General features: G+C 38.3%; 2 protein-coding genes across 2 annotated transcripts; both read left to right on the top strand.

Annotated features, from left to right (window-relative positions):
• The first annotated feature begins 1,490 nt into the window (after positions 1-1,490).
• LOC107782948 (aquaporin PIP2-1-like) lies at positions 1,491-3,787 on the top strand. Its single transcript, NM_001325347.1, has 4 exons — positions 1,491-1,906; positions 2,489-2,784; positions 3,160-3,300; positions 3,405-3,787. Exons 1-4 carry the CDS (start codon positions 1,600-1,602, stop codon positions 3,516-3,518), a joined length of 858 nt encoding a protein of 285 aa, NP_001312276.1. The 5' UTR covers positions 1,491-1,599; the 3' UTR covers positions 3,519-3,787.
• A 1,128-nt stretch (positions 3,788-4,915) lies between these two features.
• On the top strand, positions 4,916-7,630 carry LOC107782947 (uncharacterized). The gene is made up of 6 exons (XM_075253068.1): positions 4,916-5,243; positions 5,569-5,722; positions 5,945-6,285; positions 6,328-6,495; positions 6,655-7,265; positions 7,382-7,630. The coding sequence occupies exons 1-6, from the start codon at positions 4,916-4,918 to the stop codon at positions 7,628-7,630; spliced, it is 1,851 nt and encodes a 616-aa protein (XP_075109169.1).
• The last annotated feature ends 15,936 nt before the right edge of the window (positions 7,631-23,566 follow it).

Below are 23,566 nucleotides of genomic sequence, written 5' to 3'. Positions count from 1 at the left end.
TATAACCATCACAAATGACCTTATAAATGCAACAACCATAATTATTGTTAACGTCATATAAATTCGACAAAGAAAGTTCCAAATCCACTCGTAATTTTGAATCATGAAACAGAAGACAACTACTTAAAATAATTGCCAAAGCGGGTTCACGACACCATTTCCACACTCAAAATGAGGTTTCATTAGAGAAATACAATAGATAACCGTCCAATTAATAGAGTCCACAAAAGCAGCATTACCCCTTTTACAATGATCCTTACTTGCTCTACACATGGCAAGCCTATAACCATTTAAAATGGCAATACTGCCCTTTTTGTTCTTTTTCAAGTGGGGTAGACAATGTCATGATTTTGCCCAAATTAAACAGATAGGAGTATATTAATCCTTAATAAAATCAAATGATTGAAATATGGCGGCTGTTGACATGGCATTGTATAAGTGGTTAGTAATTGCAATTGTGGCTTGCGTTGGATTGGACGGTGGTGTAAGCCACCATGAAATAAAATTTGAGGTTGATCATTCATGATGGTATAAAAATGGTCGGTTCACTTTAGCATTATATATATATATATATATATATATTAGAATATCATTTGTTCATATTAAAGTATTATACTGATGAGCAATTAAAGTTATCTCCGCACGACGTATCGGTCACGGGTTCAAGCTGTGAACGCAGCCACTAATACTTGTATTATTAGGATAGGCTGTCTACATGACACACTTTGAGTGTAGCCCTTCCTCGGACTCTGTGTGAACGCGAAATACTTTACACACCAAACTATTTTTTTTAATTGATGAGAGGGTAATTTCTGTCTTTACACACTCTATGTATACACACATAGAGTATATTGTATAGTTGCCTAGTATTTTATAATTTTTCGAAAAAATTTGTAGTATTCATCTCCTAATGTGTAATGTGTTGGCCCTCGCCTAACACCCTTTGGCCTGTCTTCTTGTAGCTCGATCGGAGGTCAAGACTATGGTCCGACGGAAAAAAAAAAAAAAAGAAATCGTCTGTATCAAGTAGTACGATTGTTGTTCGGTAGTGATTGGTACCTACACTATATATAACTAGATCAAGTCTAAATGCACACATTATTATTAATGAGTAATGACTGTATGGATAATTAGCATTCCTCACCCTTCTAGATCCTCTAGCTAGATATAGAGCGGCGATTTGAAATTTATGGATTCAGAATTCTAATCGTTTAAAATTATTGAATTGTAAATTAATAAATTTATTTATATTCATTGAATTACTAAAGACAAATATAAAATTTGAATTAAAATTAATGAATTCCGCCGAATTAGTAAATCATATTCTAGCTCAGCCTCTAGCTCGAAGTTGGGTATGTTCACCATGAAAGTGAAAAAAATAGAAATACAAAAAACAAAAGGTAATATGGGGCGGCAGGAAATGAGTTAAATTAATGCTCCACTCAAGTCCAAACCCTCTATATAAATTCTCCTCACTCTCCAGCAACTCCACCACAATCAATTCTACATATTTCTATCTAAAAGCTTTAAAAACAACATTATTCAAGATTAGCATAATCTTCTTTTGGTGAGCCTTAATTTAGAGAACAGAGTGCAAAAATGGCCAAAGACATTGAGTATGGCACTGATCAATATGCCCCTAATAAGGACTACCAAGATCCACCTCCAGCACCACTAATTGATGCAGAGGAACTTGGAAAATGGTCATTTTATAGAGCCATTGTTGCTGAATTTATTGCAACTCTGTTATTTCTCTATATCACTGTCCTCACTGTGATTGGCTACAAGAGCCAAAGTGATACTAAACATAATGGTGATGAATGTGGTGGTGTTGGCATTCTTGGCATTGCTTGGGCTTTTGGTGGCATGATTTTCGTTCTTGTTTACTGCACTGCTGGTATTTCTGGTATGTAATTTCTGTGACTATCTCATCTAAAATATTAGCCGGTTATATATATCACACTTTTATTTACTTAATTGTGTCTTCAACATGCCTCGTCACGTGTATGTCCGATTCTTTTTCATAAGTCAAACACATGATTTCTTTTTAAATTTTTTTATACTGGCTAAGTGGCCAGAGACAGATCCATGATTTAAGCTCTATGAGTTCAAACCTTTATGTTCTTAGCACTAAACCCAATGTATTTTTAAAGTTATAAGTTCATATCTATTAGTAATTTTTAATAATTTTAGTAAATTTTTACAAATAAATTTGTGTTATGCGTCGAAAGTAATGAGTTCGGATGAATCCGGTACCAGTACTTTGCATCCGCCACTCTGAGTGGCAGTGAGACTTGAATCTAAGAGGTCTTGCCTGCCCAGAACTACGTTGAATTGATTGACCATCTAATCTAACCGCTTAAGTTTTTAGAGGCGACACATTTTTATTTACTTAATTATGTCTTCAAAATTACCTAACAAAAATTGGTTTTGGCAAAGGTTTTAATTTGCTCAGGAGAATAATGGGGTTCACATTTTGTGTATGCAGGAGGACATATTAACCCAGCAGTGACATTTGGGCTCTTCTTGGCTAGAAAAATCTCATTGGCCAGAGCCGTTATGTATATGATAGCACAGTGTTTAGGAGCCATTTGTGGTTGTGGTTTGGTGAAGGCATTTCAGAAGTCTTACTATGTTAATTATGGTGGTGGTGCCAATGAGCTTGCAACAGGCTACAGCACTGGCACTGGATTAGCTGCTGAAATCATTGGAACTTTTGTCCTTGTTTATACTGTCTTTTCGGCCACTGACCCCAAGAGAAATGCCAGAGACTCTCATGTTCCTGTAAGTAAAATTTTGCAACACTCTATCTATTACTCTTGTTAACATTTTCCCTGTATTTTCTTGAATTTAACTTATATACACGGGCACTAAGAAAATTTCATACTATATGGTCATCTAAAAAATAATTACCCTGCATTTCTGCAAAAGACTGTTTCTATGACTTAAACTCGTGACCTCCTGATCACATGACAACAATTTTACCAATTACGCCAAAGGCTCCCCTCGTAATAAGTGGAGCCAATTATTTTTTTAAAGAATAAGACAGACAAATTGCTACACAGGTTAAATTACATAGATAGTTATTTATATAGTCAATGTATTAATGCTTGTTTTTGGTAACTTGAGTTGAAGTCAATATTTTGTAATTGAATTAAGGTATTGGCACCACTTCCAATTGGATTTGCTGTATTCATGGTTCACTTGGCTACAATCCCAATCACTGGAACTGGTATTAATCCAGCTAGAAGTTTTGGAGCTGCAGTCATATATGGCAAAGAAAAAGCCTGGGATGACCAAGTAAGCAATTTTACCTTAACCAAAATTGCACATCCTATTGTTTTTATTCAATTTAACATAAATATACATTGGTAAATTACAATATTGCCTTTTTAATGTGACAGTGGATTTTCTGGGTTGGACCTTTTATTGGTGCTGCAATTGCTGCATTGTATCACCAATACATTCTGAGAGCTGGAGCAGTCAAAGCACTTGGCTCATTCAGGAGCAATGCCTAAATGATAAGAATTTAGAGCTATTTAAGGAGATGGAATGAATATTAAATGGTCAAAATTGTATAGTGGTATTGGTGGAGATGGCCTCTTTTAATTGTGCTTTTGTTTGCTTTGTGGGTTGGCACTTAATTTAAATGTGCCAAACATTGTCATTTTGAAGCTTTTCTTCTTGTTTGGTTGCATTTCCTACTTTTGTTTAATTCCTGTCCCCTGTAAATTTCCTTATTCTGTATTCAATAATAATACTTGATTGACCAGGGCTCTTTATATTCTATTACTAATTTCTGGTTACGTACGTTGCACGTGTAGCCATGTCAATTGATATATTTTTTTAAGTCATAGTTATTATTTAAACATATGTGTAAGGTTTAAAACAAAATTTAAAAGAATGTTTGTAGCATATTCTAAAAGCATTTGTTTTTGCTATAAAATAAAAATAAAAGAGTAAACAAGAGAAGTTTCGTTGTATATCCTCAAGACCACCAATGAATATGTCGCAATAGTTATTCTTCACCTACTATGTCTCCTCGGTATGCTCTTGTAACACTCTATATTAATATGTCCTTTTGTATTTTCCTTATGAAACATGACTTTTTTTTCATAAATTATTCAAGCCTTCTTGTTTTTACCTTTACCAAGTTGCTCGAGTAGACAGATCTACGTCAGACAATCAGAAGAGCCTTTTCTCACCAGTTCTTTGCCGAAGTCACAACCCCAAGGTGCGGGTTGTGACAATGTAGCTTCATGATATGAGTAAGATATTTAAATTCTTGTGGTTATTTCAAGTTAAAAGAGAAATACATCACATAAATAGTAGTATTAAGTATGATGCTATTCTATTCTTAATAATTGACATATGACATCTGCATCCAATTGATCCATAAAGTGTTCAAGATCATGCACCAATTTACTAACATAATCTTCCAATAGTGCAGTACTACAAGAAAAGCCATTACTTTAAACCTGAGATTTAATGTTCACAATTTTTGCATCTCTTTTCCATCTCTAGTGAATACTATTCATGCTGCAAATACAAGGGAAAAAATAAAGGGAAATTTTTGTTCCTATACCATATAGGAAACTATATTACCAAATATGTTCATAGTTTACATATTACTCACCATGTTAATAATATTTCTACAAAATATAGACAATTCATTAAATAAAGAATCATTGTAGCTGTAGGCTTCCTTATTTAGGCGCGCTAATATTGAGAAATTAAATATTCTTCCAGATATTTTACAACGCAAATCACACATTAATAATTATCGCCTGTTTTGATTCAAAATTTAGCGACTCTATTTTTGCGATACAATATGTTTCAACATTTTTTCTGATTTCACAAATCAAAAACGACTAAATCTTCTACAACAAACGCAGTTACGTCCAAAATCCCAATTATGCTACAACTGAATGAGAATTGGGATAGCTATGGGAGATCTAGAGAATTTCAGGTCGATGGCATTGTAGTCGATGAGGATGCGAGTAATAGTCTATTGATTTTTACAATAGCACAGCAATTAATGATCGATACATCCGAAAAAATTATAGAAATCAAATACAATGTCAACGAGCATTGTCCTCCAATGGAAATTAGGAACGATATGGGTGTTCGTGTATACATGGAGACGAAAAAGGAAAACAAAAACTTAGGATCATATCCACTATGTATAATTGTCCGCGATTTCAATATGGAATTGAGTATCACCAATGAGAACACAGTTGCAGGTTTGTGCTGTTACATTTTCTATCAAATTCTGGTTGTATATCAATGTCCTACACTTTATCTACATTTTATCTACAAATAAACTACATGTCAGAGTAAATATATATATCAGTATGGATTTTCACAATATCTACAAAATTTCTACATTTATTCAATAATTAAACTACATATCATTTGAAAAATTAATATGAAATACAAAATTTCAATGTTTCCACAAATTATCTACAAAATTTCTATAAACTGTTCATAACAGTATTTATCTTTATTTTCATGCAGGTTCGTCTGGAACACTAAAGTTACTTGATATGCCAACATCTTCCGTTATAGAGGAATATGAAAGTATAATAATAACAGATAGTACACCAAATTTTATTGAAGTAGGACAAGTATACCAAGACAAGCAAACAATTGCAACTGCAATGAAACACTATTCTGTCATGCACAAGTTCCAATTCAGGGTTAAAAGATCTAGTTCTAGAAGGTATGAACATATGAATGATCAAAGATCATTATTTTTTTAATTTTGTAGTTTATTTGTAATTTTTTACTACTTCAATTTTTTCTTGTGATAATGTTTATCAGTATTCTAGATGAATTATAGTTATGTTGTATATAAATTGTATAATGTGAACGTTTAAGCTAAAATAGTCTTTTTTTTAAATCTATATTTTAAATCAGTGTTTAAATTGTATTTATTTTGTAGCTATTGGCTGTTATGTGTTGGTGAAAACTGTACATGGCACTTCAAGGCAACTAGCATAAATGATTCTGTAATGTTCAAGGTCAGACATTTCAACAGCCAACACACATGCTCTTTAATGGACAATACATTCATACAACGCAAACCTACTTCCATGGTAGTTGGTAGCATGGTTATTCCAAAATATTCTGATCCTAAGACAATTTACACACCAAAAGACATACAAATTGACATGTTGTCTGAACACGGCGTGAATCTAACCTACATGCAAGCTTGGAGAGCAAAGGAAAAGGCTTTACAATTTTTGAGAGGTCATCCTGCTGACTCCTACAACAAATTACCAAGTTATTTTTATATTCTTGAGAAGACTTATCTGTGATCTGTAGTTAAATTGAAGAAGACCGCAGATGAATGCTTCTTATATGCATTTGTTGCGATTTGTACGTCAATCAGTGGTTGGAAATATTGTAGGCCAGTTGTAGTAGTTGATGGGACCTTCTTAAAGTCAGCATACATGGGAATAATGCTAACATCTAGTACAATGAATGCAGCCAGTATTGTAGTTTTATTGTAGAAATATTGTAGCTTGTCTGTTTTTTGTAGTATTTGTAGATTTATTGTAGATATATTATTGAAAAGTTGTAGTTGTATGTATGTGTCTTCCTCTGCATTTTTCCTGCAGCTAATTAATTGCTATTTGCCACATAATGTAGGTACCATATTACCATTGGCATATGCTGTTGTTGATTCAGAAAATGACGCATCATGGAAGTGGTTTTTTGAGCAATTCAAACATGCATATGGTGAGAGACCAAATATGTGTGTTGTTTCGGATCGGAATGAGAGTATCTTGAAGGAAACATCTATTGTTTATCCCGGCATGCCACATTATTCTTGCATGTGGCATATTTGGACAAATATAAGGGCAAAGTTCAAGAAGGGTTATCTAAAGTTAAGCGAATTGTACTTTGCTACGGCACGATCATACACGCTTGATGAATTTAATGAAAGGATGTCAAAGATTGAAGAGATTGACCCGCGTGTTAAAGTATACTTATACGATATTGACTACCATAGATGGTCTCGAGTACATGCTACGGTGAACAGAACTTGGACTATGACATCAAACATTGCAGAGTCGTTGAATGCTGTAACAAAATATGCAAGAGAGCTGCCGATAGTAGAACTATTAGAGTATATGAGGACTCTTCTTGAACGTTGGACGAAAGAAAAGTTATTGAAAGCAAAATGTACATTCACATACCTTGGGTTTAAATTCAACAAAGAGTTGGATGACAACAAAACATTGTCGCACAAGCTTAGAGTAAGATCTGATCATTTATTGCATCAAATTAATTTATACAAGACAATGTAGATTTTTTGTTGATATTTTGTATTTAACCGTATATGAATTATTTTTTTTTTGTAATGTAATTGTAGGTGAGGGCTTCAACAGACTATATACATACGGTACTAGATGGTGTGAGGCGCTATATTATTTGTCTTGAAAATAAGAGATGTAGTTGTGGGCAATTCCAGCTTGATGAACTTCCTTGTCCACATGCTTTGACTGCTTTAAGACACAGAGATGAGTCTTTTGAACAATATTGTTCTCCTTATTACACAAGGAAGAACCTCTTGCGTACTTATGAAATACCAGTAAATCCCATGCCTGATGAAAGCAAATAAAATGTGCCACAACATATATCTAAAGAAGTAGTAAATCCACCTACAGGAGAGAAAAGCAGCCAGGAAGACTTCAAAAAGAAAAATACAAATTATATGATGAAATAAATTCAAATAAGTACAAGGTTTCATGTGTCAACTGCGAAGGAGAAGGGCATAATAAAAAATCTTGCAAGAATGCACCCAAAAGGAAATAAAATTTAATGTAGTTAACAGAATATTTCATAAAAATTGTTGGTGAGTTCAGGATAACAGAATTTGATGGGTAATTATTGAGGTTTTTTAAGATCATAATGTAGTTAGTTAGGATTTTTCTGTATTGAGATAATACTTTCATAGAGTGATTTTGTAACGACCCGACCGGTCGTTTTGAGCTTTAGCACGTTCTTCGGCGATTTGAGGCATGAGCAGCTTCACTTCAGGTATTATGACTTGTACGCATCGTCGGAATTGAATTTTGGAAAGTTCGGAGTTGATTTGGAAAGAGAATTCTCATTTCGGAAGCTTTAAGTTGAAAGAATGGACTAAGATTGGATTTTTGAGTAAAATCCTTAGAATCAGGATTCGAAGGTTCCAGCAGGTTCATATGATGATTTTGGACTCGGGCGTATGTTCGGACTGGGTTTTGGAAGACACGGGAACGTTTCTACACCTATTGTGGAAGTTAGCATTTTAGAGGAATTTCATAAGTTTGGGTTGACGTGCATTTCAGGGTTATCAATGTCCGTTTGGGATTCCGAGTCTGGAAATAGCTCCGTATGATAATTCTGGAGTTGGCAGCATGATCAGAAGTGAATTCGGAGGTCCGTAGGTCATTTTGAAGTCATTTGGCTAAAGATAGAAATTTGAAGGTTTTTGAGAAGTCTGACCGGAAGTGGACTTTTTGATATCGGGGTCGGAATCTGTAATGACCCAAAATGTCATCTTTAAATTAAATAATTATCTTGGTATTTTAAGACCTTGAAAAGCAGTATCAATAATTCCTCAACTTGCGTGCGCAGTCCATATAATTTTCCGGAAGGTTTTTATGTGAAAAATGGATTAAATTGTGAATTAGAGGTTTAAAACTCAATTGAGTTGACTTTGGTCAATATTTTGAGCAAACGAACCTGAATCCAAGTTTTGACCATTCCCGTAGTTCCGTATCGTGATTTGGGACTTGGTCATATGCCCGAAATCGAATTTGGAGGTCCCTAGCTCAAATTATCGCCATTTAACGGAATCTAGAAATCTAAGGCTAAAGATTTCTTAAGTTTGACTGGAGATTTGACTTTTGAGCAAACGACCCCGGAATGGAATTTTGATAATTTCAATAGTTTCGTATGGTGTTTTAGACTTAGGATCATGTTCGGATTTGGATTTGAAAGTCCGTAGGACAATTTGACGCATTTTGGCGAAAGTTGGAAAATAGAAGATTTTTGGAAAGTTTGACCGAGAGTTGACTTTTTGATATCGGGGTCGGAATTTGATTATGAAAATTGGAACAGATCCATTATGTCATTTATGAATTGTGTGCAAAATTTAAAGTCATTCCGGGTTGATTTGATATGTTTCGGCGCAAAAAGTAGAAGTTGGAAGATTTGAAAACTCATAATTCAATTCAATGCGCGATTCGTAATTTTAGTGTTGTTTAGCGTGGTTTAAAGCCTCAACTAAGTTCGTATTGTATTCTGGGACATGTTGGCATATTTGGTTAGAGTCCCGAGGGGCTCGGGTGAGTTTCGGACCATTTATAGGCCTATTTAACTTGCTGGTTTTTGACAACAAGGTTTGAAAATTTTGATGCGAGGAGCATACATTGGAAGCTTATATCTCAAACTATATAAGGATTCTGAAAATTTTCAAAACATGAAAGTTGTAGACCTTGCATTCTAATTTACAGGAAAGTAAACTATTCATCATTTGGATATTTGTACAGAAAGTTATGATCGACTGACTATAAGGAACTAGGTAATGAGAAACATATCAATATTGTAGTTCTTGATGTCTAATTTTCAGAAAGTTAAACCGTTCATCATTTGAATATTTGTACAGAAAGTTATGATCGATTTACTGAAGGTTGGTAATGCTGTTTTTTTTCTGGGACAGAGGCGAAATCGCATGTATCAAATGCGATTTATAAGTCTCAAATGATAAATGCAACTTGCTTGGACAGATTCTTAAACGCGAGAGTTAGCCATTTTTACTCATTTTTGAGTTTTGAGTCTCGGATTTAGGCGATTCCAAGGGGAGTTTTCACGACTTTGACTTGGGTAAGTGTTCTATATCCGAAAGTGATTATATTTCATAAATCCATGTCCATATTCATCAATTATTTCAGATTTAGGTGTAAGAAATTGAGATTTTTGTAAAATCTTCAAAAAATGAATTTTCAAGATTTGAACATCGATTCGGAGTCGGATTTAGTAAAATTAGTATGGTTGGACTCGTAATTGAATGTGTTATCGTATTTTGTGAGTTTTGTCGTATTTCGAGACATGGGCCCCACTGATAATTTTGGGTTAATTTCGAATTTTGTTGGAAAATTAGTATTTTCATATGGAATTAATTCCTATAATTAGTATTGACTGAATTAAATTAACTGTGGCTAGATTCGGATCGATTGGAGGCCGATTCGAGGGGAAAAGACATTTCGGAGTAGGATTTTTCTCGGATTGAGGTAAGTAATGATTGTAAATATTGTCATGAGGGTATGAAGCCCCAGATTTCACATTGTTGCGCTACTTTAAGGTGACACACACGCTAGATGACGAGCGTGGGGTCGTGCACCGTTGGGGATTGTGACTTAGTCCGTCCTGTATGACTGTTAAACCGCGTATTTGATTGAAAACTGTTTGATATCATTGTGTTTTGGAAAGTATTATCATGTTTTGGGCTGAATGCCTTATTTGGGCCTCGTGCCAACTGTTTTGGACCCTTAGGGAATTTTTACTACTATTCCTCACTACATATTTGTACTCAGTCATGCTGTATTCTACTGTTTTCATAACTCAGCCATATTTACTCCATTTTGATATTTTAAACAATATTTTGGGCTGATCATCATGTTTTACTGTTGCCCGAGTGGCATGAGAGATTTTTGACTGAGTGAGGCCGAGGGCCTGTGTTGTGAGGATACTATGGGATCGGGCTGCGCGCCGCAACAGTACTTATATTGATTCATGATTTTGAGGTCGAGGGCATGATTTGTTATGCCACCAGGTGGCTTGTTGATAAGAGGTCGAGAGCCTATTTGATTATGCCACGAGATGGCTTGTTATTGCGCTTGGGCCGTAAGGGGCCCCTCCAGGAGTCTGTACACTCCTAGTGAGCGCGGGTACCTAGTGTGACTGATATGATGTAGCCCAAGGGCTGTTGTTATTTCATATTGTTGCCTGGGGGGCTATTCTTGATCCATGTTTTGCCCGATGGGCAGTTCTTGATTCATGTTATGCCCGAGGGGCTGATTACGAGTGATTGTGAGGTAGCCCGAGGGGCTGGTTCTATTGATATTATGCCCGAGGGGCGGTTTATGGTACATGTTTTACCCGAGGGGTTGTTTACATTTCTATCATTTTTACTCACTGTTTTATCACTCGTTTGAAACTATTGAAAGTTATTTTAAAAGGTTTTACTGAAACTGAGTTTGATTTACGAAGTAAATGGTTTATGTACTATTTTTTTGAGAAATATACGGTATTTGTTGTAGTGCTATGACGTGAAATTATGTGTTCTCTTACTGCTCAGCTTTCATTTACCTTTATTACTTACTGAGTTGGCGTACTCACATTATTCCCTGCACCTTCTGTGCAGATTCAGGTATTTCTGAACCCGGTAGCGGGTGTTGATTACTTAGTGGCAGAGTCATTGGAGTTAGCAAGGTAGCTGCCCGACGTTCGCATCCCTGCTCTTCTCCCTCTTGTTTTCCTTAGACTATTTTTAGTTTATTTTCAGACTCTTCGTTGTATTCAGACCTTAGTAGATGCTCGTGACTTGTGACACCCCGATGTCGGGCTTGTATATTTGTTCTGCACTGGTTATTTAGACATATGCTATAAGATTTCTTGTTAATTAATGGCTTCAAAATGACTGTTATAGAAAAAATGGTTAGATTTAGTAATTATGTTAGCTGGCCTAGTTCCACGATAGACGCCATCACGACCGGGTCTGTTTTAGGGTCGTGACAAGTTGGTATCAACACTAGGTTACATAGGTCACACGAGTCTTGAGCGGGTTTAATAGAGTCTTGCAGATCGGTACGGAGACATCTGTACTTAACTTTGAGAGGCTATAGGACCCTTTAGGAAATTCCACATTCTTGAATTCTTATCGTGCGACATTGGTTAAACTTGAAGCATAATTCCTTAATTCCTTCCACACATTCGTTTGCGCACATGAGCGCTCGGTATCTACTGTGCATCGACAGCTTGTGATTCCCTAGATGAGGTGCGAGATGTGATTTCTGTATGTGATGTTGGGCCAGTCTGAAGGACTTGAGGCCGGGTTTTGACTGTGGCTTGAGTACTGAGATTTCGATTGTGTGAGCACGTGCATTTGGAACTTATATGTCTATTTGTGTCCTTATTGGTGGGATTTGTGACTGGATAACTATGGGGCGAGTATGATTTTATTGCGAGATGTATTCAGATTGTTCGAATGTGACAAGAAGAGTTTATTAGAGATGTAGTAAGGACTATTGGATGTTTGACTTCCGTCTTGAGTTGACGTATGACCTCGAGCTATGGGTGTGTTGAAGGACCTCTCGTGTAGCTTAGTTGTGGAGTGGAGTAGATCTTCATGTTGTGTTATGAGTTCAGACTGGGGGGGATTAAGTGATTGTGTAATAGTATGATTATGGAAGAATGTAGAGAGATACTAGTTTGAGGTTAAGCAGGTGGATTACCTCCTGCGAGGTGTGTCGCGTTTGTGTGAACCCTATGTTATTTTGTAGCGAGTCCTCTTTTACCAGTGAATTACATGTGCTACAGTTTGAGTTTGGATCGCGTATGAGAGTTAGATTGACTGTTACGAGGGTGAATGCGAGATTTGCAAATGGTTTGAGGAATTAGATGGGTTGTGTTGCATGAGCTTATGAAGGATTTAGCTTAATCTCATCCAGTTGGGGCAACTCAACCACTTATTGCGGCATAGGCCGATGACAGGCCTGCCTTGTCTTTTGAGGCTTTGCCAAGATTGGATAAGTTTACCTAGCTATATCCAGTCTATTTCAGTGGTACACCTTCTGAGGACCCACAAGATTTTATGAACCGCTGCCATAAAGTATTGCAGAATATGGGAATAGTTGAAAGCAATAGGGGTTGATTTTACTGTGTTTCAGATGACCAATTCCGCCAAGAGGTGGTGGAAAGATTAGGTATTTACTAGACCCGTTATAGTTCCGTCTGAAGATGCGGACGTATTGAGAAGATCAACTAGTGAATCTTGTAGGGGTGCAACAGACCTTGACGTCTGGTTGATTTATATGAGTTAACAGGTCAACATTATGGATTATCGTACGTTGTGACCCATGACTTCGCGCAAAATGGGGATGTCCACTATCAATGAATAGATCGAATGGTCATGTGTTATATCAGTTTTGACCTGAAATGTACATATATATGGTACCGAAAGGCTCCCCAATAATTTACACATATTTAAGGACTGAGACATGCAGGGGATAAGGTTGGGACTTGCGGTATATCTGCCTCTTTAATTATCCAATACTTCAGTATCAAAGGAGTTAGAAAAATAACCTTAAATTTATTGAAGGTCCGCTTAGTGTGGAAGTCAAGGTTTTAGATTTTTGGGTGCTTTAGAGGAAGTACAGTGGTTGACGATCTTCTGGACTATGTAGTTCGTGCCAAGATTTATCTTGATGTAGGTATACTTTTGTGATTATTTTGCATAATTAGAGGAAAGAGTTACCCCAAAGAAGAATCGAGAGTATATGAATAAATAGGTTAGCTCAGCAGTGTTGAGTCAACATTACAAAAGAAGAAATTAGCCACTGTTGTTTGTGGCAAGCCTATGAAGAGGGCAAACTAGCCAATGCAACACCACCTACTCAACTCAGTTCTCATAAATGTTTTTGAAGGAGTTTGTCTCCTAGTTTCTCCGTAATATGTTGTATATAGGGTCTGAACGGTTGTGTGAGGTCACCATGACGGTGTCAGAATATATCATCAGGTCCAATAAGTTAGCTGTCATACTCCTACTTTGGTTCCTAAGCTAGAGAGAGAGAGAGTCCACAGACTCATTAAAGGACTCAATTATGATCTTGAAATTTAGTAAAACCTAGGAAGCTACAAGTTGATGCTTCATTTCAGCTAGTGGTAGAAATTGCCAAAATGTTAGAATGTATTCTGGATGAGGAAAAAAGGAAGCTAAGAAGACCAAGAGGTCTCGAGGTTTTAAAGGATTTAGCGGATTCTATTCTACAACTACAAATCATTATGACAGGGGCTCGGCCAGCCGGCCAACCCACTCAATATATCTGATTACTCGGGCTGCTCCAGAAAGTTCTTTTAATGCACCACCACCACAAGGTTCGTATAATGGTTATTCCAGTTATCTAGCGTAGACTCAGTATGAGTAGCCGAACCCTCAAAGGGATTGTAATGAATGTGGTAGTACAAGGCACATCATGGGAAAATTGTCCTAGACTTGGAAGAAACATATTTTGTAAAAGCACTCAGGCTACGTGCCATATTACAGTTACTACTCCACTTATATGACCAACCAGAGGTAGGGGTCAGGATGTTAGAGGTAGAGGTGAGACTCCTACAGGTGGAGACCAAGTCGTTGATATATTTTCTATTGTATGGTTGAGGTTGCAACACCAGATTGTCCGCATTTGCTTGTCCTTAAGGACAAAGTTCAGCATGATGATGCTAGAGATGTGACCATTGGAGATGATGGGGTTTTGAGGATGCAGAGCCTGATTTGTGTGCCCAATGTGGATGGGCTTCGAGAGTTGATTCTAGAGGAGGCCCATAGCTCGCGGTATTCCATTCATCCGGGTGCCGCGAAGATGTATCAGGATCTGAGACAACACTATTGGTGGCGGAGAATGAAGAAAGACATTGTGGGATTTGTAGCTCGGTGTCTCAATTGTCAGCAGGTGAAATATTAACATCAGAGATTGGGTGGCTTGCTTCAGCAGATGGATATTCCAGAGTGGAAGTGGGAGAGGGTCACTATGGATTTTGTAGTTGGACTTCCACAGACTTTGAAGAAGTTCGATGCTATTTGGGTGATTGTGGATCGGCTGACCAAGTCCGCGCACTTCATTCCTGTATCTACTACCTATTTTTCAGAGCAGTTGGCAGGGATCTATATCCGAAAGATTGTTCGTTTGCATAGTGTTCCGGTTTCCATCATTTCAGATAGAGACACTCAGTTTACTTCACAGTTTTAGAGGGTCGTGCAGAGAGAGTTGGGTACTCAAGTTGAGTTGAGCACAACTTTTCACCCTCAGATGGATGGACATGTTACGTGCTTGTGTCATTGATTTCGGAGGGTCATGAGATGAGTTTCTACCGCTTGTAGAGTTTGCTTATAACAACAACTACCAGTCGAGTATTCAGATGGTTCCATGTGAGGCTTTATATGGGAGGCGGTGTAGATCTCCAGTTGGTTGGTTCGAGCCCGGTGAGGCTAGGCTATTGGGGATAGACTTGGTGCAGGATGCTTTAAAAAAGGTAAAGGTGATTCAGGAGAGGCTTCGTACAACGCAATCGAGGCAAAAGAGTTATGCTGACAGGAAGGTTTGGGATGTGTCCTACATGGTTGGTGAGAAGGTTCTGTTGAAGGTTTTGCCTATGAAGGGTGTTATTAGATTTGGGAAGAAAGGGAAGTTGAGTCCTCGGTTCATTGGGCCTTTTGAGGTGCTTTGGAGGATTGTGGAGGTGGCTTGTGAGTTTTCTTTGCCACCCAGCTTGTCAAGTGTGCATCCGGTATTTCATGTTTCTATGCTCCAGATGTACAATGGGGATTCGCCTCATGTTCTGAATTTCAGCACGGTTCAGTTGGATGATGATTTGACTTATGATGTGGAGCCAGTAGCTATTTTGGGTTGTCAGGTTCAAAAGTTGAGGTCAAAGAATATAGCTTCAGTGAAAGTACAGTGGAGAGGTCGGCCCATGGAGGAGGCTACCTAGGAGACTGAGTAGGAGATGCAGAGCCGATATCCTCACCTGTTTGAGGCTTCAGGTATGTTTCTTGATTCGTTCGCGGACGAGCGTTTGTTTAAGTTGGGGAGGATGTGACGACCCGACCAGTCATCTCATGATTTACCACTCCATTTTCCCTATTTCTGCTTCTTTATGCATTGTTTATCAGTGTTTTGTGGTATGGGGTTGGTCAAATCGAGTCCGGAATGATTTTGGTAAGGTTTGAGACATTAGTCTCTATTAAGGAAGTTTAAGTTGAAAAAGTCAACTGGATATTGACTTATATGTTAGAGTGCTCGGATGTGAGTTTTGATGGTTTGGTTAGCTTCGGGAGGTGATTTATGACTTAGTAGTGTGATCGGAATGAGATTTGGAGGTTCATAGTAGATTTAGGCTTGAATTGGTGAAGTTGATAATTTGGCGATTTCCGGTTGGTAGGTGAGATTTTGATAGGGGTCGGAATGGAATTCCGAGAGTTGCAGTAGTTCCGTTGTGTCATTTGGGATGTGTGTGCAAAATTTCAGGTCATTCAGACATGGTTTGATTGGGTTTTTGATCAAAAGCAAAATTTAGAAGATTTTAGAAAGTTTGGCTTGAATCCGATGTGTTTTGGATGATTTAATGTTGTTTGAGGTGTTTTGATGATTGGAACAAGTTTGAATAAGGTATTGGGTTATGTTTGTACTTTTGGTTGAGGTCTCGGGGGCCTCGGGATGATTTCGGATGGTTAACGGGAAGTTTGGATTGTTGTTGCAGCTGCTGAATTGCTGCTTCTGGTATTTTCGCACCTGCGGATTGGGGACCGCACGTGCGGGAGATCTATCACAGAAGCGAAAAGGGGTCCGGTGAGCAGAGACCACAAAAGCTGTAAGGTGACCGCATCTGCGACGTCGCAGATGCGATTTAGGCTGGATAAGTGATTTCCGCAGAAGCAGGCATTGTGTTGTAGATGCGAAAAGGTCTGGGCAGAACATATAAGTTATTTCACTTCACGAATTTGAGCTATTTCACCATTTTTGACTTCGGCTTGGAAGCTTTTTGGACGATTTAAAAGAGGGATTTCAAGGAAACTTCATTGAGGTAAGGGATTTGGACTTAAAATTCGTTCCTATGCTAATAATACATGGATTAGAGCTAGAAATTAAGAAAATCAAGGGTGAAATTTGGGGAAGCTAGGGCTTGGAAACTTAGGCCCTTAATTATGGATTTGAAGGACCATTTGGGGTCGGATTTGAGAACTTTTGATACGTATAAACTCGTAGGGAGATAAAGAATCTATTGATGTAAAAATTATTGAATTCCGAGATGTGGGCCCGGGGGTCGAGTTTTGATAATTTCGGAATTTGTGCCCTTTATTGATTGTCTTCGCTTGGGCTTCGTTCCCTTATCATATTTTGACGTCTTAGTTTTGATTTTGGATAGATTCGACACGAGTAGAGGCCGATTCGAGGGGCAAAGGCATCGCGAGCTAGAGATTTGACTGGTTCGAGGTGAGTAATGATTGTAAATGATGTTCTGAGTGTATGAAACCCCGGACTTGCACATCGTACTGCTATATTGAGGTGCCACACATGCTTGATGACGAGTGTGGGGTCGTGCACTGTTGGGGATTGTGACTTGGTCCGTCCCGACTGATGATTTTACTGCATATTTGACTGAAATATACTTGTTTTCATCATTATTTGGGCTGAATGCCATATTTGGCCTTGTGCCAACTATTTGAACCCTTCAGGGATTTTTACTGGTATTTCTCACTGTTTTGACTTTATACTTGAACTTAGTCATGTTATATTTTACTGTTTTTATACTCAGCCATGTTTACTCTGTTTTAAACACTTACATGATCTTTTAAACAATATTTTTGGGCTGAGAAACATGTTTTACTACTGCCCGAGTGACTTGTGAGGATTTTTTACTGAGTAAGGCCGAGGGACTATGTTGTGAGGAAACATTTGATACTGATTATGAGGCTGAGGGCCTGAGATATGTACTCCACGAGGTGGCTTGAATGATATGAGGCTGACGACCTAGTGATGATGCCACGAGGTGGCTTGATATTACGCTTGGGCCGTAAGGGGCCCCTCCAGGAGTCTGTACACCCCCAGTGAGCTTGGGTACCCATTGTGATATGAGATTGAGCCCGAGGGGCTGGTATTGTTCTATGTGATTGCCCGAGGGGCTGGTACTATTCTGAGATATTGCCCGAGGGGCGGATTTATTGATACTGTGCCCGAGGGGCGAGCCTTTATGTGTTTATTTTTCATATTTGGCTGCCAATTACCTACTTAATTATTGAAAAAAGGCTTTTCATGAAACTACATTTGAGTTAAAGGATTTTACCTACCTTTCACTGATTTACTGATTCTAAATGGTTTTACTGCTTCTTTATAGAATGCTTTGTGCCTTACGTGATTTCTTGCTTTCAGTCTTTATTTACATTTTTTACTCACTGAGTTGGAGTACTCACTTTACTCCCTCTACCCTGTGTGAAGATTCAAGCGTAGCTGGTTCCGCTCCCAAGTGCTACCTTCCGGCTTCAGGCGGACATTCGGAGTTCACGAGCTAGCTGTTTGCGTCTGCAGCCCCGTGTCTCTACTCCTTTGTCACTTCATCTCTTTTCAGACAGTTATACTAGTTTATTGACTTAGCCGATTTGTATTATGACTTATAGATGCTCATGAATAGTGACACCCCGGTTAGGGCTATGTATAGGTGTTCTTCCGCGTATTTATGCTATCATAGTTATTTCGGATTTATTTTATCGTTTTTAGACCATTTCTTAAATGCTTAACTATTAATAATTGGAAAATGGGAAGTGTCGGCTGGCCTTATCTTCAAGAGAGGCGCTATTACAACTGGGTTCGGGTTGGGGTCGTGACACATTACAACTACTTCTTCTTCCTCTAGACTGTATTTTCTCATTCAAAGCTGGTGCACTTTTTCTCCTTGCTAATTTGCCTGTCACCTCACTTTCACTAATTGCCCCATGCTCCTGCTTCTTTCTAGCATAGTCCCAAAGTAGCTCTCCATAGCGTCTACGATGTTGGTCAATATCAGAAAGGTCTTCTACCGGAATTGATAACTCTCCAAGACTAACATACTCTGCAAAGGCAACAACAAATACACCACAATCGTTGCAAAGATTAAAAAAATGTCAATATTTACCAAACGATTAGAAAAAAAAGGGTTAAATGTATAGAAAGAAAGAAGATTTTTGTTACAGTGATCCTTCTTTTTGCTGTGGTATCTCTCCGACGATCCACTGAATGTTAAGAGGGTCGGTAATAGCTTTCTCAATGTATGCCTTTTTATTCTTGAAGTTGATGTTTTTACGCTTCCCATAAAAACCGGTGCATGACAAATACAAAGGGATAATAACAGAAAACTTGTCGACACAAGATTCAACAATGGGATGATTGTGTGAAGAGACCATGTAATCATACGCATAAAGTTTCCTGTCTGCAATGTCAAAAACAACCAACACCCAGTGGAATTTTTCTACAATGTTAACGGGCATGATGACATAATCAACTTCATCCCATGCAACATTTGCGAGTATTCTATACCCCAATATATATTCTGCTACAACGTCCTGGGGTTTGACAACAGAAAACTTCTTTTCTTGAGGAGAATTTTGGAAATTTTCATAAATTTGTTCAATCCTAGTCTTGAACAAACAATCTGTTGTAGTAAACCTGGTCTTGTTATGGGGGCCATACTTGCCTATTTTCCTCAAGTAATACATTATAACATCAATGTGCTACAACAAAAATAGATTGCATTTATACTACAAGTTATCTTCAAATAATCTACACAAACTACAAAATAATTACAATTACATTACAAACAGAAAACAAAACATCTACAATCAGAATACAAATTATCTACAAAAAATCAACAAATCAAATACATTGAATCTTACCGAGTTATTGAGGACTTGTCCGGGGTGTGCTAGGGAAAAGAACCACTCCTTCTTGTCAACCTTTTCCACTCCAAGATCTTACCATGGCTTAATTTGGTTGTCCTTTATAGAATACGGAGCCTTCCTCCTATATAAACAAATAGAAATTAAAATAAAATTGTTGAATGAAGTGGATATGTAAAAGATGAATACTGGAATAAAAGTATCAAATTGTGCAAACTAACCCCTTTGAACCTGTGTCGGTACCGTGGTATAACCACTTGTTGAATTGATCCAACAACTCAGGATCTACATCTTGACCAATAACACTAGTAAATAGGTGCTTGAGGTGAAATATTTGAGGTCCAACCGAGGTGCTTCCACCAGAAATGTATAAAGGGAGAAATGGTGATCGGGCATGCTTTCCCGGCTGCCTTTTTCTACCTTGATGCACGGGTGTTGTTTCATCTTGTATAGGCTCGCCGAACTTAACCAATTGGGAGAAGTTACTAGGAAGCTCGAAATCATCAAGTCTAACCTCCTTCTTCTCACCTCCGGATTCTTCTGAATCACCTACATTCACATACTCTTCTGCCTCTTCACCTACATTGTCATCTTCCTCATTCTGCTGTTCTCTTTGAGCTGCTACTATCACTCCGTGGATTAAAGATTGTGCATGCATATCTTCCCTCTCTGTAATACCATGTATATCTAGCTTAATAAAATGGTAAAAATATTGAAACATAAAGCAAATATCTCTGAATACAATTTCATACCTGCATTCTCTTCATCAACCGCACCTTCAAAATGTGTATATAAATCAACACGTGCTGGATGATTTTCTTCACCAAGTGCACCTTCAACATGTTCTATTTTTTTCATTAAAAATATTAAATAATACTGGATAGTAGTGGCTTGACAGTTTAAGAAGATATGTAGGTGTGTTATAAGATCTACCTAAATCTGTAGAGCTGTGCCAATATGTTGTGTTTATTTGTATATATTTTGTATATATAATGTAGACAAATTGTAGATATTTTGTAGATAACTTGTAGATATTTTGTAGATATTCTGTAGATAATTGTAGATAAAGTGGAGTTATTTTGTAGATACCTATTTTGCTGATGCTGGCCTGCACTGGTTCTCTACTAGTGAATTGAAATTGCTGATTGTTCTTGTCTTTTGGTTGGTCAGTATTTTTTGTTGAACTCCCAGCAAATTGAAAGTTTTATATTAGTTAGGATATATATTTTAGAGGTGACATAAATAATTGTCACGACCCTAAACCCAGACCCGGTCGTGATGGCGCCTCCCGTGAAGACAAGGCCAGCCGACGCTTTCCATTTCAATATTTAACAGTTAAATAGTAAGATACAGTCTAAAGCATGATAAAATAATCCAAAGTTTAAGCAGTTAACAACATAATATGCAGAATACAACCCAACACAGCCCGATACTGGGGTGTCATTAATGACGAGCATCAAAACAATCCGGAATACACAGAGGAAACTACAAGGTTTAATACAGAAACTAAGAACATGAAGAAATAAGATAGGGAAGAGCTCCGGGCTACAAACGCCGACAACTACCTAGAGACTCCTCGGATCCGCCTGAGCTGGAAATGATCAGCACTCGGGAGCGGGGCCAGATGCGCCTGAATCTGCACACGGGGTGCAGGGAGTAAAGTGAGTACTCCAACTCAGTGAGTAATAATCATAAATAAAGACTAAAAGCAGGAAATCACATAAAGTACATCTGCAGACTAAATGAAGCAGTAAAACCAGTGAAAGATATGTGAAAGTCATTTAACTCGAATTAAACTACACAAAAGCCTTTGTCAACAATTTAAGAAGGTAAATGATAGGCAATCAAGGAAAATAAACACATAATTCGGGCAACGTATCAACAAATCTTCCCCTCGGGCAATATCTCGGAACAATACCAGTCTCTCGGTCTATATCTCACATCACAATGGAAACCCACACTTACTGGGGGTGTACAAACTCCTAGAGGGGCCCCTTACGGCTCAAGCGCAATATCAAGCCATCTCGTGGCATCAACATTAGGCCCTCGGCCTCATATCAACAAGCCACCTCGTGGCGTACATATATCAGGCCCTCGACCTCATAATCAATATCAAATGTTTCCTCACAACATAGGCCGTCGGCCTTACTCAGTCATAAATCCTCACAAGCCACTCGGACAATAGTAAAACATGATTCTCAGCCCAAAATATCGTTTAAAAGATCATTTAAGTGTTAAAACAGTGTAAACATGGCTGAGTATGAATATAGTGAAATATAACATGACTGAGTTCAAGTATAAATTCAAAACAGTGAGGAAATATCAATAAAAGTCTCGTAAGGGTTCAAATAGTTGGCATTCAGCCCAAATATGACATTCAACCCAAATAATGATGATAGCAAATAGATTTCAGTCAAATATGCGGCAAAATAGTCATTCGGGAGGGACTAAGTCACAATCCCCAACAGTGTACAGCCCCACGATCGTCATCTAGCATGTGCGTCACATCAATATAGCACAACGATATGAAATCTGGGGTTTCATACCCTCAGAACATCATTTACAACCATTACTCACCTCAATCTAGTCAAATCTCTAGCCCGCGACGCCTTTGCCCCTCGAATAGGCCTCCATTCGCATCGAATCTATCCAAAATTAGAATCACGGCATCAAAATATGCTAAGGGAATGAAGCCCAAGCGAAAATAATCAATATACGACACAAATCCTGAAATTACCAAAACCCGACCCCCGGGCCCACATCTCGGAATTCAATAATTTTTACATTAATGGATTCATTATCTCCCCATGAGTTCATACATATCAAAAGTACCAAATCCGACCACAATAGATCCCTCAAATCCTCAAGCAAAGTTCTAAGTTTCCAAGCCCTAGTTTCCCCAATTTTTAACCTTAGATTCCATTAATTATAGCTCTAATCCGTGAAATAATAGCATAGGAATGAGTTTTAGGTCCAAATTCCTTACCTCAATGAAGTTCCCTTGAAATCCCTCTTCAAATTCGTCCAAAAAGCTCCCAAGCCGAATTAGAAATGGTAAAAATAGCTCAAAATCGCGAAGGACACAATTTATACTTTCTGGCCCAGGCATTTTCGCATCTGCGGCCACTTTACCGCTTCTGCGGTACCGCATTTGCGGTCCTTGATCCACTTCTGCGCAAATCACTTAAACTACCCAAACTGCATCTGCGATGAAATATCCGCACCTGTGCTATCGCAGGTACGACCCCTAGACCGCTTTTGCGGTTCCTGCCAACTACCCAGCTTCCGCTTCTGCGACCCTTCTCTCGTATATGCGGCGTCGCACCTGCGGTCCCCAATCCGCAGGTGCAGAAATACCAGAAGCAACAAAAATCTAAAATCTCACAAAGTCTCAAACTCCTCCGTCAACCATCCGAAATCACTCCGAGGCCCCCGGGACCTCAACCAAAAGCACCAACATATCCCAACACCTTATTCAAACTTGTACCAATTTTCAAAACACCTCAAACAACATCAATTCAACCAAAACATATCGGATTCAAGCCTAAGTTCCCAATATCTTCCAAATTTCGCTTTTGATCAAAAACCCAACCAAAACACGTCCGAATGACCTGAAATTTTGCACACATCCCAAATGACGCAACGAAACTACTGCAACTCTCAGAATTCCATTATGACCCTATATCAAAATCTCGCCTACCAACTAAGGCTGTATTGTGGTCCGGGCGCGGGATCGGCCCAGGACCGCGAGCCAAACGGACCGGTTCAAGCAGGCCCGGTCTCTAGTGGTGCATAGGCCCGTAGTGGGCCGGTCCAACCCAAATAGCCCGTGATCCCAGGACCGTTAAGCCCGAGATCGGCATG

This window comes from Nicotiana tabacum, chromosome 5 (genome assembly GCF_000715075.1).
Source record: "Nicotiana tabacum cultivar K326 chromosome 5, ASM71507v2, whole genome shotgun sequence".
Lineage (NCBI taxonomy): Eukaryota > Viridiplantae > Streptophyta > Magnoliopsida > Solanales > Solanaceae > Nicotiana > Nicotiana tabacum.
This window is presented reverse-complemented; position numbering and strand designations above follow the sequence as displayed.